Source organism: Carcharhinus amblyrhynchos, chromosome 1, assembly GCF_965287045.1.
Source record: "Carcharhinus amblyrhynchos chromosome 1, sCarAmb.v2.hapA, whole genome shotgun sequence".
Lineage (NCBI taxonomy): Eukaryota > Metazoa > Chordata > Chondrichthyes > Carcharhiniformes > Carcharhinidae > Carcharhinus > Carcharhinus amblyrhynchos.
The window spans coordinates 39,415,809-39,431,738 of NC_137324.1; the positions used below are offsets into that span (position 1 = coordinate 39,415,809).

Consider the following 15,930-nt stretch of genomic DNA (forward strand, 5'->3'; position numbering starts at 1 on the left):
CTTCATTCAAGGGGGAATTGGATTATTATCTGAAAAAGAAGAATGTTCAGGGCTCCAATGCAAAGGAATGGCACTAGGTGAATTGCCCCTTCAGAGAGTCAGTACAACAATGATGGGCCAAATGGCCTTCTGCGCTGTTGTTATGATTCTGTGTTTGTTTACTTAATTGCTCTGATATACATGGTCTAATATGAAAATAGATAAAAATAGAACAAAATCCTTTCTACCTATGCTTTGCTAAATTCTTGATTCAATGTTCAACTAGAGCTAACAGGGACAATGGCAGTTAAGGATTCCATCATGTTCCTAGGATTTATTTTATTCCATTATTGGTTTTCCACTATGGACCAACACATACAATCACAGAGGGAAGGGGGAGGGGAGGGAAGGAATGGGACATAGGGAGAGGGGGTAGAGGGGGAGGAGGAAAAGGGGGAGGGAGAAGAGGGGGAGGGGGAGGGGGAAGAGGAGGTGGGAGAAAAGGGGGAAGAAGGAGGGGAAGAAGGAAGAGGGGGAGGGGGGAGACGGGGAAGGGGGAGGGGGCAGTGTTGTTGCCTGGAGGCAGCTTGCCAGAAATTGCCCAGTGCCTCAGGCAAACTGACAAGCCATCTACTTGTCTGGCTTCAAGCTGCAATATGGGCTGCCTTACTGCGATGATGTGGAGATGCCGGCGTTGGACTGAGGTAAGCACAGTAAAAAGTCTCACAACACCAGGTTAAAGTCAAAGAACGAAGAACAAAGAAAATTAAACAACAGGAACAGGCACTTCAGCCCGCCAAGCCAATGCTGCCCAAGTTAACTAAAACCCCCTACCCTTCCGGGAACATATCCCTCTATTCCCATCCTATTCATGTACTTGTTAAGATGCCCCTTAAAAGTCACTACCGCATATCCGCTTCCACTACCTCCCCTGGCAACGAGTTCCAGTCACCCATTACTCTCTGTGCAAAAAATCTGCCTCGTACATCTTCTTTAAACCTTGCCCCTCACACCTTAAACCTATGCCCCCTAGTAATTGACTCTTCCACCCTGGGAAAAAACTTTTATCCACTCTGTCTATGCCTCTCATAATCTTGTGGACTTCTATTAGATCTCCCCTCAACCTCTGTCACTCCAGTGTGAGAAAAAACAAGTTTCTCCAATCCCTCCTCATAGCCAATGCCCTCCATACCAGACAACATCCTGGTAAATCTGTTCCGTACTCTCTCTAAAGCCTCCACCTTCTTCTATAGTGTGGCGACCAGAATTAAACACTACATTCCAAGTGAGACCTAAGGTTCTATAAAGCTGCAACATGATTTGCTAATTTTTAAACTCAATAACCTGGCCAATGAAGGCAAGCATGCCATATGCCTTCTTGACTACCTTCTCCACCTGCATTGCCACTTTCAGTGACCTGTGTACCTGAATACCCAGATCCCTCTGCCTATCAATACTCTTAAGGGTTTTGCCATTTGCTGTATATTTCCTATCTGTATTAGACCTTCCAAAATGCATTACCTCACATTTGTCCTGAAGAAGGAGTCAAACTCCGAAAGCTTGTGCTGCAAAATAAACGTGTGTGACTATGATGACCCAGCTGCTGAGGCCATTTTTAATTTAAGGTTAAAGAAGTTATAGAGAAAGTACATCCAGCTTGGGGTGCCCTCTCCCAGATTTAGCTGTGAGGGCAACCTGTTGTTTCATCAAAGCTGGCAGGCCTCCCATTAGCCCTTCATAGAAATCATAGAAACCCTACAATGCAGAAAGAGGCCATTTGGCCCATCGAGTCTGCACCGACCACAATCCCACCCGTTCCCTATCCCCATACCTCTACATATTTACCCACTAATTCCTCTAACTTACACCTCTCAGAACACTAAGGGGCAATTTTAGCATGACCAATCAACCTAACCTGCACATCTTTGGACTGTGGGAGGAAACCGGAGCACCTGGAGGAAACCCAGGCAGACACGAGGAGAATGTGCAAACTCCACACAGACAGTGACCCAAGCTGGGAATCGAACCCAGGTCTCTGGAGCTGAGAGATGGCAGTGCTAATGACTGCCAACCTCCACACATAACTGTGTGTGTGCAGATGCCAGAACTTGCTAAAATAAAAACAAAAAATACTGTGGATCCTGGGGATCAGAAATAAAAACAGAAAATGCTGGGAAAAGAGTTATATTGGGCACAAAATGTTTCTCTTCTATGCTACCAGACCAGCTGAGTTTTCCCAGTACATTGTAGTTATGCCAGTGTAATGAAAATGAACAGTGACAGTTTTATCATCATCTAAAACAAAATCCAGACCATCAGGGAGGTGATGGCCAAGTGGTATTATCACTTGACTATTGATCCAGAAACTCAGCTCATGTTCTGGGGACTGGATTTGAATCCCGCCACAGCAGATGGTGGATTTTGAATTCAATAAAAAATGTCTGGAATTAAGAATCTACTGGTGACCTTGAAACCATTGTCAGAAAAACCCATCTGGTTCACTAATGACCTTTACGGAAGGAAATCTGCGGTCCTTACATGGTCTGGCCTACATGTGACTTCAGAGCCACAGCAATGTGGTTGACTTTCAACAGCCCCTTAAATAAGGACAATTAGGGATGGGCAATAAATGTTGGCCTGGCCAGCAATGCCCATGTCCCAAGAAACTTGACACCATCCTGGACAAAGCAGCCCGCTTGATTGGCACTACTTCTGCAAACATTCAATCCCTCCACCACCGTGCTCAGTAGCAGCAGTGCGTACTGTCTACAAGATGCACTGCAGCAATTCACCAAAAATCCTTAGGCAACACCTGCCAAACCCACGACTACTTCCATCTAGAAGGACAAGGAAAGCAAATACATGGGAACACCATCAGCTGCAAGTTCCCCTCCAAGCCACTCACCATCCTGACTTGGAAATATATCGCCGTTCCTTCACAGTTGCTGGATCAAAATCCTGGAATTCCCTCCCTAACGGCATTGTGGGTCAACCCACAGCATATGGACTGCAGTGATTCAAGAAAGCAGCTCACCACCACCTTCTCAAGGGCAACTAGGGATAGGAAATAAATGCTGGCCAATCAGCAATGCCCACGTCCCATAAATGAATAGAAAAAAGAATGAATAAAAATTGATAATCCATACAATTTATTCACACAGGAGATTGTGGTGTTTTTTCTTAAAATCTAAAACAATAAAACTTGAATTGACTGTTTTTATATTTAAGAGATGAAACATCTCACCATCAAGTTCGGCAGCTACTGCAATTTATCTGCTACTCAAACCTATATTCTCATACAAAACGCAATCACACAAACAATTGAACAATTGATTGTGACTGCTTTGACTCATGAAGTTGAAAATTAGTATTTATACCTAAAGAACAGTAACAACAAATCTTTCAAATAAGTGGATCTTGCGGGAAAAGAGCAACTATTTGGTATTTTTGTTTGAATCTCTATTTCTGATCTGCGGGAAAGAGATGTTTTGAAGGGACAACAACAAGCAGGTTACGAAGTGCCGCACAAAATCAATTTTAAGACCATATTGATAAATGATTTTAAAAAGCCTGGAGCCATAAACAGCTATCTAAAACAAATAGCAAAAGGTAATTAACTCAATAAAACGTTCAAGGAGAAAGCTTATATTACTTTAAACCGGTGTCACATTTTACTTGTGCTAACTCTTTATAATAAAGAGCAAAGACTGGAGGAGAAACTGCGTGCTTTGAAATCACTGATGGAAGAAGCAAAAAGATACAGGTTCACTCTTGCAAGTACTCATTATTCAGCTTAAACAGTGACTGACAACAGCACTTCTTAGCTGTGCAGCTGTAAGAACCTGAAACATGTACTATCACTCCCACCTTGCCTCCCCCCCACCACACACACACACACTCATACCTACTTCATGTTCCACTCAAGGGTATTTAGCCATATGTAAATATTAACAGTAGTCATTGTCCACAATGAGATGTAGGAGTCTTACACACATGCAACTGCTGTCTTTTAGAGACAGTGCTGCATTAATTTTTGTTATGTCTTTCACTATTGTATCATGGTCTAAATCACTGGGATTGGGTTCTGCTATCTTATGATCTTGAGTATTTTAACCCATTACTAATTAGCAATTTAAAGTGATATATTTCAGATAAAATAATGAACGGAACTCATTATTATAATTTAGCTAACCTTGCTGATAAAAGCATTAAAATCCTGGTTACGCAATGTGAGACAATTAAATATTAATGATGCAAAATCTAATGGAACTGAAGAAAGGGCAAAGCATTTTTAAAATCAATTAGAAATGGATAGTTAACTTGCATTGAGATTTAAATGCATATAGGTATGTTAATTGAAAACCATGATGGAGAACATATTTGGCAGAATGAAGTCTTGAGAAATGATGAAAAGCATTGTGTTTTTATAGAAGAGTAATGAGAATAATTCAGACTTGAATGTACACATGGGGAAGGCCAAAGAGGAGGCAGGAAAGAACTTTGGTTCTAAGCAACTGATATGGACTGTAATACCCACTTTTGTCTGTGTGTGTATGGGGGTGGGGGGGCAGGGTGGATTTGAATTTAATATCCTGGCAGGGAAGATGTTAGGGTCAAGCCACAATAAACCTGTGAGGGTTCTCAACTTCCACAACAGTGTGTTAGCAATGGGAACGTGGAGCAGCCGCAGCTCCATTTGCTGCTAAAGGGGGAGCTGTTGGCTTGAGTGAAAATTAGGGCAATTACTACAACACAGATTGTGAATTTTCACAGATTCACACATTACAACATTTAAGTCTCCCTCCAGCTCAACAACAACTCAACATGGTATATACATAGCATTACTCTTTTGCAAAATACTAAACTGAAATACATTAAATGAAATAAACAACTCCCACAAAAAAATTGTGGTATGTCGCGTAAAAAGGGACATTGAATTAAGGTCCTCATCCAGCGAATAACAAGGAAAATGTCCTCCTCAATCCGACAGCATAAATCTTTTGCATTTCCTCTCTGACGAGCTTAGGAAGTTACACAGGTCTTTTGTCCCAGGCTATAGATATAAACATAGAAACATAGAAAATTGGTGCAGGAGTAGGCCACGTGGCCCTTTGAGCACTACCATTCAATATGACCATGGCTGAACATGCACTTTCAGTATCCCACTCCCACTTTCTCTCCATGCCCCTTGATCCCTTTAGCCATAAGGACCACGTCCAGCTCTCTCTTGAACAGATTTAATGAACTGTCCACAACAGCTTTCTGTGATAGAGAATTCCACAGGTTCACAACTCTCCGAGCAAAGATTTTCCTCCTCATCTCAGTCCTGAATGGCTTACACGTTATCCTTAGACTGTGACTCCTAGTTCTGCACTTCTACACCATTGGGAACATTCTTCCCATATCTAGCCTGTCCAGTCTCATTAGGATTTTATACATTTATATGAGATCCCCTCTCATTCTTCTAAATTCCATCGAGTATAAGCCCAATCAATCCAATCTCTCTTCATGTCAGCCCTGCCATTCAACGAATCAGTCTGGTGAACCTTTGCTGGACTCCCTCAATGGCAAAAATGTCCTTTCTCAGATTAGGAGACCAAAACTGCACACAATACTCAAGGTGTGGCCTCACCCAAGCCCTGTATAATTACAAGTCATCCTTACTCCTATACTTTAATCCCCTTGCTATAAAGGCCAGCATGCCATTAGCTTTCCTCACCACTTGCTGTACCTGCATGCCCATCTTCAGCAACTGTTCCACCATGACACCCAGGTCACGTTGCACTTCCTCTTTTCATAAACTGCCACCATTCAGATAGTAACCTTCCTTCATGTTTTTGCCACCAAGGGGATAATCTCACATTTATCCACATTATGTTGCATTTGCCAATTACCCAATAGTCAGCCTATCCAAGTCACCCTCTTAGCATCCTCCTCACAGCACACACTGCTTGGTGTTGTCTGTAAACCATAGGGATGAGGTAAATTTTCACGTAGATAAATTAACAATGAACCTATATTTAAGCAATAATATTAGTGCATTATAACTGGTTTGTGTTCATTTGAATTACTTTACATTCTCCCACCTTATAGACCATCTGGAAACGTGAGAATATGTTTCCAAATATTCACTGATCTCTGCTCATCTGTACAAAATCAATACAAAACAAATCAATACTATTGTTGCTATAAATTTGTTTATATAAAATTCAGCAATGCCCTGTAAATTATTTATTTTTCATGTTTAGTTCAGTTTAAAAAACACACCAGACATTAAAACTTTATACATACTTTGATAAATTTATATTGAGAAAGTTTCATTAAATGAGATAACATTCATGTAGGCAAATATCATCTTCGATATTGCTTAATGAATTGGGGATAAGCTGTTGTACAAGGAAGAGTATTAAATTGTGTAATACAGATGTGTTTTTTCATGTTCAGTTTAATATAGATAAGGAAAGGTTTGGGAAACCTTCATTTATGAAATGCTATTACATAAACTTAGGCAGAACTCAGAGAAGCAAATCTTGCCTGAAGACAATCAAGTCTAATCTCTGCAATGACATCATTTTTGGGCTTTACATATCCCAGACTACACTGAAAACTCTCTTTTGAGTGAAGCTGTAAGCACCTACAGAGCACACTGATCTGTCAGTGTTCATTTATGTGATGCATCAGCCTGATAATTCATAGCACAAATACTGCCTGTATTCAAAGTCATGTAGATACAGGAAAATAGCTAATTTCTCGGAAGATTTGAAGAGGAATTCAGCTATTTTCTCATTGAATTGACTCACTTGATGAAGGAGCAATGCTCCAAAAGCTCGTGATTCCAAATAAACCTGTTGGACTTCATCCTGGTGTTTTGAGACTTCTTACTATGCCCACCCCAGTGCAATGCAAGCATCTCCGCATCATGGCTGTTTTTCATTAGTCTTTTTAACAATGAAAAAAAAGCTTAAACAATTGGCTGTTATACTCCTGATCCTTTATGCAGAAAGCTACGTAGGGAAGTAGCACTCCATGGTGTCAAACATGGACTCGACACTCCATGTGGCTGAAGAGGGAAGTAACATTCTCCATGTGGGAAAGTAGAGAGGTAGCACATCATGTGGAAAACTGTAGAGGAAGCACACCAAGACTGAAGGTAGGCAGATGGCTTTTTTTTTAAAAAAAAGTAGGTACATGTAATTTGCTAAAAGCAGTGGTTGCTGGGAATTGCATTTCAGTTTTTTGGCACAACTCCCTTGCTCTAGAATGTGTTGTTTTAAACATTATAGGTCTAGCTTGAAGCAAGTCTGTGGAAAGTCAAGTTTATTTCTTATTCAATGTTTATTTTAGAAATGTATTTTAAGGATTAAATGCTTGGGCCATTAAGAAATTAAGATGGCAGTAAAAATCACTGATAACCTTCTTAAGCAATTTATTAGCTTTGCAATGCTTCCCGATTGGTTGGTCTTATTTTTAAAATTTGTAGTTTTAAATTTAAGTTTATTTATTTATTAGCATCACAAGTAGGCTTACATTAACACTGCAATGAAGTCACTGTGAAAATCCCTGAATGACTACACTCCAGTGTCTATTCAAGTACACTGAGGGAGAATTTAGCATGGCCAATGTACCTAACCAGACTGTGGGAGGAAACCAGAGCACTAGGACATGGGGAGAATGTGCAGATTCCACACAGTGACCCAAGCTGGGAGTCAAACCCAGGTCTCTGGCACTGTGAGACAGCAGTGCTAACCAGTTGGATATGCATCTTGCAGTTATTTTGCTGTGCAAAAATAGATGTTAAAATGTAGTGTGCAGAGGAAGTTCTTATAACATTGTTTTGGAAAATGTAACCACACTTATACCATTTCATCTATTATTTTACAAACTTCATTTAAAGTACAAGAGATATGCTAATTCTACTCATAACACAAAATTGGGAAACTTTATTCTCTCAATCTGAAATATCAATACCAAATTAAGAATTCCATAATGAAAGTCTCTGTAAATTACAAAGTAAAGGCATTTTTCATCTAAACACAATTTCATATTAATCTGTTACCAGGAAGTCTGTGCACTGAATTGATCATCATGACCACAAGTAAAATTGTTGCAATTTGCATTGTTTAAATTTTTCACAGGAAAATATCTTAAACACCAGTGTTTAAGTTTTCTGGCTGCCTGAATGTCAAGTTATGAAATAGAAATAACAAAAGCATTGAAATGCAGTTAAAATTAAATCAGATTAACATAGCTGTTTACAGGAATAGGAAGATAATTTTAAGGAAAGTGGCCATATTTCAGATAAACCAGAGTAATGCCCCAATATATGGCACATAGCATTCTCTAAAAATTACCAGATTAGACGCCACCATTCTATAATTTGAGCTCCATCATGTTTGAATTCCCAAATTAGGACAATTTGGGCTTTTGCATTCTCCACCCCTATCATTACTGTGCCATAATGAGCCAACAGGACGATAGCAGTCTTTGTTCATCAGTTTTGCTGAACATAGATGGAGTATTCCATTATGTCAAAAGAGAGAATGGAGATTTAAGATTCAATAAGATCTTATTTTTCGACATGATATTTCAAAGAGAATGAATAAATGTATAAATGATGTGCGATAATTCAGGAACTTTCAAAATCATAGTTTATTAACTGAAAGGTAAAAAGCTAGTATACAGATCAGGGATCCCTTTAATTTCAAGTCTACAGTTCTACACCATCTAGTATTTTTGCTTTGAATTTTTAAACAAAAATAATTTCCAAACACCTGTAAGCCCCATCATTAGTATGCAGTGTATCTTGAATCACTATTTCTAATCATCTCCTTGTTATATGTACATCTGGTGAAACCAGCAACAGTGAAGCAAGCAATGGAAAGAGCTCACAGGTTTAAAAAGCCAATAATTTCATAAGATAATATGCTAAATCAAGTTATATATAAAACTAAGAAATTTTGTGCCATAATTGGAATATTTGCTATCCAACAAAAGGAACATCCTTAATACAGTGGCTGTCATTGCTACAAACAATTCACATGCCATGCCTATAAAAGAACATTTCTAAAGCTGGTATTACTTAAACATTAGTAATATTTGCAGAAATGGAAAATGTGATTTTACATCCTTTTTCAGTGTACAAAGAACAGAGAAATGAAAAAAATTGCACTCAGCTTGCCATCGTTCACAAGCGTTCTTTGACATGAAATATATTCTTTACAATGACATAGAATCGACTCTTACTGTACATTGAATAACATAATAAAAGGCAATGCATAGGTCAAAGTGCCTAAAAGGTACTTTTCCACATACATCAAAATCACATACAAGAGTTTTGCACATGCTTTACAGAAAAAGCCCCTTTTCACCATAAATCAGTGGCTAAGCACAGATGAGGTCAGGTGTAGAATTCATTGTGTCTTGCAAAAAACTAGAATGGGGTAGGTAAATATACAAGTTGAACTATATACATGATGTACTGGAATGTTGGCTATCCCAGAATTGCTTCCATTTAAAATTGTGAATTGATGGACCATTGTTAGAAGGCACCCTCCGCCAACTAAGTTGATGTAATAATTTAAAAACAGAGATGCCTTACAAAAAGTATATATGTAACAAAAACATATAAACTTACAAAAACCAACAGAAATCTTCAAACTTTTAAAGAGATTTGTTCTTCTGTTACTGGGGCAGGATTGAAAAGGGGGAAGAAATGCACACTCACAATCTATTCTCAATAGAGAAGAATCTCGCTAAGGCAGGAAAACACTACTAAATTGTGACTACGTAAATACTTTCCCATGTTCCTTTCAGACATGAACCAGAAAAATAAAATCTTTTCCTGATCATGTTTTATAATTTTGTCAGACTTGTGCAAGATTTTTTAATGTTTTATGGTTTTATTAATTTACGTGCACACCTATTTTTTCAATACCCATTGTGAACAGTATTGTCACAATAGATCAATAGTTTCACCACTGTCAAAGCAGTGAACACTTAGTCTCAGTGGAATGAAAAGATCACTTCTGGTAACATTTCAGAGTTAATGCTACATAAACTATAACATAATACTGCAAAGCTTTACTTAAACCTCTAAAATGTAGTGTGCATAGAACACCTAAGTGTGAGAAACTGATTTTAAAAGGATGATGTGGAGGACAGGAAACAAAACATTAAACATATTCTCTTACGTATCTCACCTTTATAACAATATCGACATTTTAAACTGTAGCAGAAAACACTGCAGTTAAAAGGCAGATCTTAAATGTTTTACACTGCAGCACTTAAATTTTCTTTTAAAAGGTAAGTGCATATGATGGTCATTCTAATTGGCAATGCAGCTTACAGTCCAGATAAATACATATCTGATTTAAAACCTACCTTCCCCATTCATTCCTAAACAAATATCTTGGTAGACTGGCTCTGGATTTATCAGAAATAAACTGCATTTGCTTTTCTTTTGACACGATGAATCAATTAAATGCACATGGGGACAGGGATAAAGAAATGGACAGGCCACAAAAGAAAGTATATTGTATTTCTTTGGCTGTACTAAATGCAGTGTTTCATAGGCCATTTATGATCTTCCTGGATTAATTGGAAGCAAAGCCTTTAGCAGCTTTGGAAGGAAAGGACACACTTCATGGATAAAAAACTACAGATTAGGGAGGGCACAAATAATAGTGGGGAAGAAGAAAACAGGAAAAAAAAAATACTTCACATAATTCAATAAATTTTACTTAGTAAAGGCTGCTACTACAGCCCAAAGCAATTCATTCGTATTAGGCTTCATGGATTCAACTTCAGGATCCAAGTCCAGTAGCTGTCGTACTCTTTTCATGGCCAAGTCATAATGTTCATCCAAAAGTGGGGCAAAAGCATTCTCCAGCACATCTGAGGCATGGGCTAAGTAAATGAGGGCAAGCAAGCGCTTGTCCATCCGGTGAGGATCATTCACCCACTTGTCCAACACTGCTTCCTGCACTTTTTTGATGAGGCGTTGTTTGATGACATTGTTGGTAAGTGGGTGAGTTGTCATGTCGAACAGCAGGAAGTTCTGCTTCTCTGTAGTCAGTACACCTTTTTCCACCAGATTTTTAGCCAAGCGTTCACGGACATTTCGTAACTGGTAGTGTAATTTTAATGGATTCCATGTTTCACCTTAGGGTGTAAGAGAAAACAAAAAAAAGCATAATTAGTACATCAGCTTTGTAGGGAAGGAGTTAGAATAAATTGTGTAACTTTCAGAAATTTATAACAAACTTGAAGGTCAACTTATTTCTGAATAATGTCAAAGGACCCACTTATTCACTGACATTTTATTTCGAAGTATTATGATTATAAAATAACTAAAGTAAAACAGGAACAAAGTAATATTGAACATAGACTCTCTCATATATAGGCCTTTAACTTAGATACTATTTCAATCATTGTAAGGAATGTTAGCTAACATCTAAACCCCATGAATTGAAAGGATCATGCATATTAGGTTGTGCAATGAAATAACAAACAGACAATCCTTTCAATTCATGGGACTGGTTTCTAAATCTGTCCAATCAACAAAGCAAGTTTCCTTTTCGCTGGCTGGAAATGTCTCCATTACCTATGGGGTCCAACAAGTGGCTGCGAACACGGTCAAGGTTGGTCTGTATGAGCAATAGGGAAAAGAATCAAAGAGGTGCAGTGAGGTGCCCTTCTGTGATTAGAGTCAAGGCACACTGGATAAGATTATTATTTTTTGCAACTAGCTGCATTACTCCTCATATGACAGCACTTACTGTTAAAAAAACTTCATTCATGCAGGGTGAGGCATTTTGCAATTCCAACAAGCTAGGATAATGACAGGCTGCTAATTTGTGCTGCCTACTGATACAGCAAGACACTTATGTTTTAGTGGAAAGGTCAGTAAAAAGTCTGACAACACCACGTTTAAGTCCAACCGATTTATTTGATAGTAAACTCACAAGCTTTTGGGTTCGTCCCTTCGTCAGGTGAATGGAGAGTTCTGGCCTGAGACAGAGCATATAAAGCACAGACAGTTTACAGATTACTGATTAGAATGCAAATCTTTACACCTAACCTGCTGTTCAAGCCCTAAAGTGGCCGACAACATGAGTGGAAGGAGCACTGATCACAGGTTAAAGAGATGTGTATTGTCTCTAGACAGTACAGTAAGTGATGTTTTGCAAACCCAGGCAAGTCACGGGGGTTACAGATAGTGTGACATGAACCCAAGATCCCTGTTGAGACTGCCCTCATGTGTGCGGAACTTGGCTATCAATCTCTGCTCAGCGACTCTGCGCTGTCGTGTGTCATGAAGGCCGCCTTGGAGAATGCTTACCCAAAGGTCAGAGGCTGAATGCCCGTGACCACTGAAGCATTCGCCAACAGGAAGGGAACAGTCTTGCCTGGTGATTGTCGAGCGATGTTCATTCATCCGTTGTCGTAGCGTCTGCATGGTCTCCCCAATGTACCATGCTTCGGGGCATCCTTTCTTGCAATGTATCAGGTAGACAACATTGGTCGAGTTGCAAGAGTATTTACCGTGTACCTGGTGGATGGTATTCACATGTGTGATGATGTCATCCATGTCGATGATCCGGCATGTCTTGCAGAGGTTGCTGTGACAGGGTTGTGTGGTATTGTGGTCACTGTTCTCCTGAAGGCTGGGTAGTTTGCTGCAAACAATGGTCTGTTTGAGGTTGCGTGGTTGTCTGAAAGCAAGAAGTGGGGATGGCCCTGGCGAGATGTTCGTCTTCATCAATGTTGCACTATCTGTAACCCCCGTGACTTACCTGGGTTTGTAAAACATCACTTACTGTACTGTCTGGAGACAATACACATCTCTTTAACCTGTGATCAGTGCTCCTTCCACTCACATTGTCGGCCACTTTAGGACTTGAACAGCAGGTTAGATGTAAAGATTTGCATTCTAATCAGTAATCTGTAAACTGTCTGTGCTTTATATGCTCTGTCTCAGGCCAGAACTCTCCATTCACCTGACGAAGGGACAAACCCGAAAGCTTGTGAGTTTACTATCAAATAAATCAGTTGGACTTAAACCTGGTGTTGTCAGACTTTTTACTGTGTTTACCCCAGTCCAACGCCGGCATATCCACATCATTAGTGGAAAGGTAGCAAGTGAAGGCCAGTTTACCTGCAGGAGGAATCAACCAAGTAGACTCACTCATTCTGATGGATATTACTAGATAGACAATCTAAGGCCCATGTTGATTAATAACTAATTTTATTAGCCCAGAATAACTATGAACAACAAACAAAATTAGATTGAGCATAGGAAATATTTTTAAGATGCGGGTTGATGGGGTTTTGATAAGAGAGGGGATTAAGGGTTATGGGGAGAGGGCGGGAATGTGGAACTGAGCCATGACAGATCAGCCATGATCTTATTGAATGGCGGGGCAGGCTCGAAGGGCCAGATGGCCTACTCCTGCTCCTATTTCTTATGTTCTTATGTTCTTAAATGTAGAGTAGGAAAAGGCCCTTCAGCCTGAAGCCCATTACTGTATGAATCAAGTCACTAATAGTTTAATGCCCTTTGGTAGGTTATTCTGAATACTTACCATTCTTTAAGTAATAAACTTTTTACCAGGATACTGATTCTAAGTTCTAAATACCTACATGCCCCAGACTTATTTGATAGCATTACTAGGTTTCACTGAAACATCATAATGAGCACACGAATATTTCCTACTACCGTCCCCTTCACTTAGAGATGACACATCCGCATTGGTGCAATTTGCTTGGATACTAGTTGGATGTAAAGGGGGAAAGTGTACTACTTGAGCCTCCAGAAGGAAAGTCTTTTCCAAGCCAACTGACTTTTAAAAAAGATCGCCCCACAGTGATAACATAATCTGGGTAGCTTGAAGAACTGAGAGGAACTTCCACCCCTCAGAGGAAGGAAGCCGCACCCTCAAGAGCTGCAAGCCAAGCAGCAGCAGAACTCAGCAGTGGGTGCTGCTGTGGCTGCTTTGCTTGTAATTTCCGATTCTTTCAACAAATTTCTCTGCCTGAAGTACTCTTTGCAACTTATGGTATACTGTATATCAAGCAAAATTCATTATAAACTTTCCAACATATAATTCATCAGAGGTGCAGTTTAATTATTTGAATAACGGCAAGTTTCTCTTTGTGGCATAGAAAGATAGTGCATACCATAATTTATTGGCTAAAATATTATAGATTAGAAAAATAATTGCTTACGCTTATCAATTTCCAGCAGAATATGTGTACAAATGAGAATAATCTAACAATTAAAAATACAAATTAGATGGAATAATTATTCAAGTTTTCAGTGTAATAGAAATAATAATTGACGCAACACTTAATTGTCAAGTACAAATACTAACATAAAACATGTTCTCTGGTTGAATATTTTCCAACATCACCAGCACAAGCTGGGTACAGGAAGTTTTCAAAATATATAATTGCTGGAGGAAGCCCCACCTCAATGCTTGAAATCTAAAGAAAGGATAGGTGACAAGTCAAAACAAGCATTTTAATGTTCGATTCTGAATGTTATTTGCAAAGTAAGCGTAGAGAATCGTGTCCTGGATTTGCTATTGTTTGTTCACCACTTTTAAATGGGTGGTTCTTATGTAGACATTTTAAAAGGCAACGGTACTTTTGTACATAAGAAACCCTGATAATAGCAAGGATGTGTTTCCACTCACAATTACAATCTCAGCAGAGAAATATGGTCCATTTTCAATTGAATAGCTTGAGCGTATTACTTAAAAATTGGATAAATTCAGTCCAAAAAGATTATATCAAAAGCTTCAAGAGGAATCCATTCTTTAAACTGGCTCTATTTATTCAGTTTCTCATTAAACATTACCCACAGCAAGTTACTTATAAACTGCGCTAATTTTGCATAAATTTCATTTTTTTCAATTTCAGAACTTTATTTTTAAATTCATAATATTTCAAAACTAGCAGAGACCCACAAAATATTTTGCAGTGATATTGGTATTTTTATTGCAACTGAACTACCTTATATCCCCATCCCATGCCATTTCAACCCCTTCGATTATGCATCCCAACTCCCTATGTCATTCCAAACTTATCACACTATTTGTACCACCCCAAATACCATCTTATCTTTTCCCCTCATGCAGTCTCTTCCAGCCAAGGTAACTTCTTGTCATGGGCTCCCGTACTGTATCCCGCCAGAGTGGCAGCAATGCCCGCGTCAAACAAAATGGACTGGCCTTGCCCACATTTGGCTCCAGATTCACAGCAATGTGGCTGACTCTTAAATGCCCTCTAAAATGGCCTAGCAAGTCACTCAGTTCAAAGGCAATTTAGGGATGGGCAACAAATACTGGCCTAGCCAGCAACGCTCAGATCCTGAGAAAGAATAACTTTGTGCTGGACAGTGTTGACTTGGAGTGCTGTTGTATTACACTTAAACAAGTGACAAGTATTCACTGCAATTCTGGCTTGAGTTTAGTAGATGGAAAAGATTTGATGATTCAGGAGATGAGCCATGCATTGCAAAGTATCAGTTCCTGTCCAGCCTCAAAAGCTACATTGCTGATATGATTGGTCCAGTTCAGCTTCTCATCAATAGTAACCCCCATATGGGCAATGCTGAAGAACTCGAGTGAAGTTTGAAAGGAGATGGTTGAGCTTTCTCATTCAAAATGGTAATAAGCAAGAACAAAGACGATGTGAATATTATCTGCCATTTGGCATCACATGTTCTAACATTAGTTACGTCCAACCATAGACTGGCATAGGCTGCTTCACCATTGGAGGTGTTACTGGAATAATCAATAAACAGCCCTACACCTAATCTATGCCAGAAAGAATGTCATTGATGGAACAGTTGTAGTACGTTGGGCCAGTGCTACTTCCGAGAAACTCTTGTTGTAATGGCTGCAGGTTGTGATCTCTTACAAGCGCAGTCACCTTCACTTGCATCAG

The 15,930-nt window shown here is 39.2% G+C and overlaps 1 protein-coding gene across 1 annotated transcript in view; it reads right to left on the reverse strand.

The window, feature by feature from the left end:
- Positions 1-8,613: 8,613 nt before the first annotated feature.
- The window catches only part of golph3a (golgi phosphoprotein 3a), a 77,445-nt gene continuing 70,128 nt past the window's right edge, over positions 8,614-15,930 (reverse strand). The window contains exon 4 of the mRNA XM_080212548.1: positions 8,614-11,139. Within this exon, the coding sequence (XP_080068674.1) occupies positions 10,715-11,139 (425 nt within the window). The 3' untranslated portion in view covers positions 8,614-10,714. The remainder of the gene's footprint in view (positions 11,140-15,930) is intronic.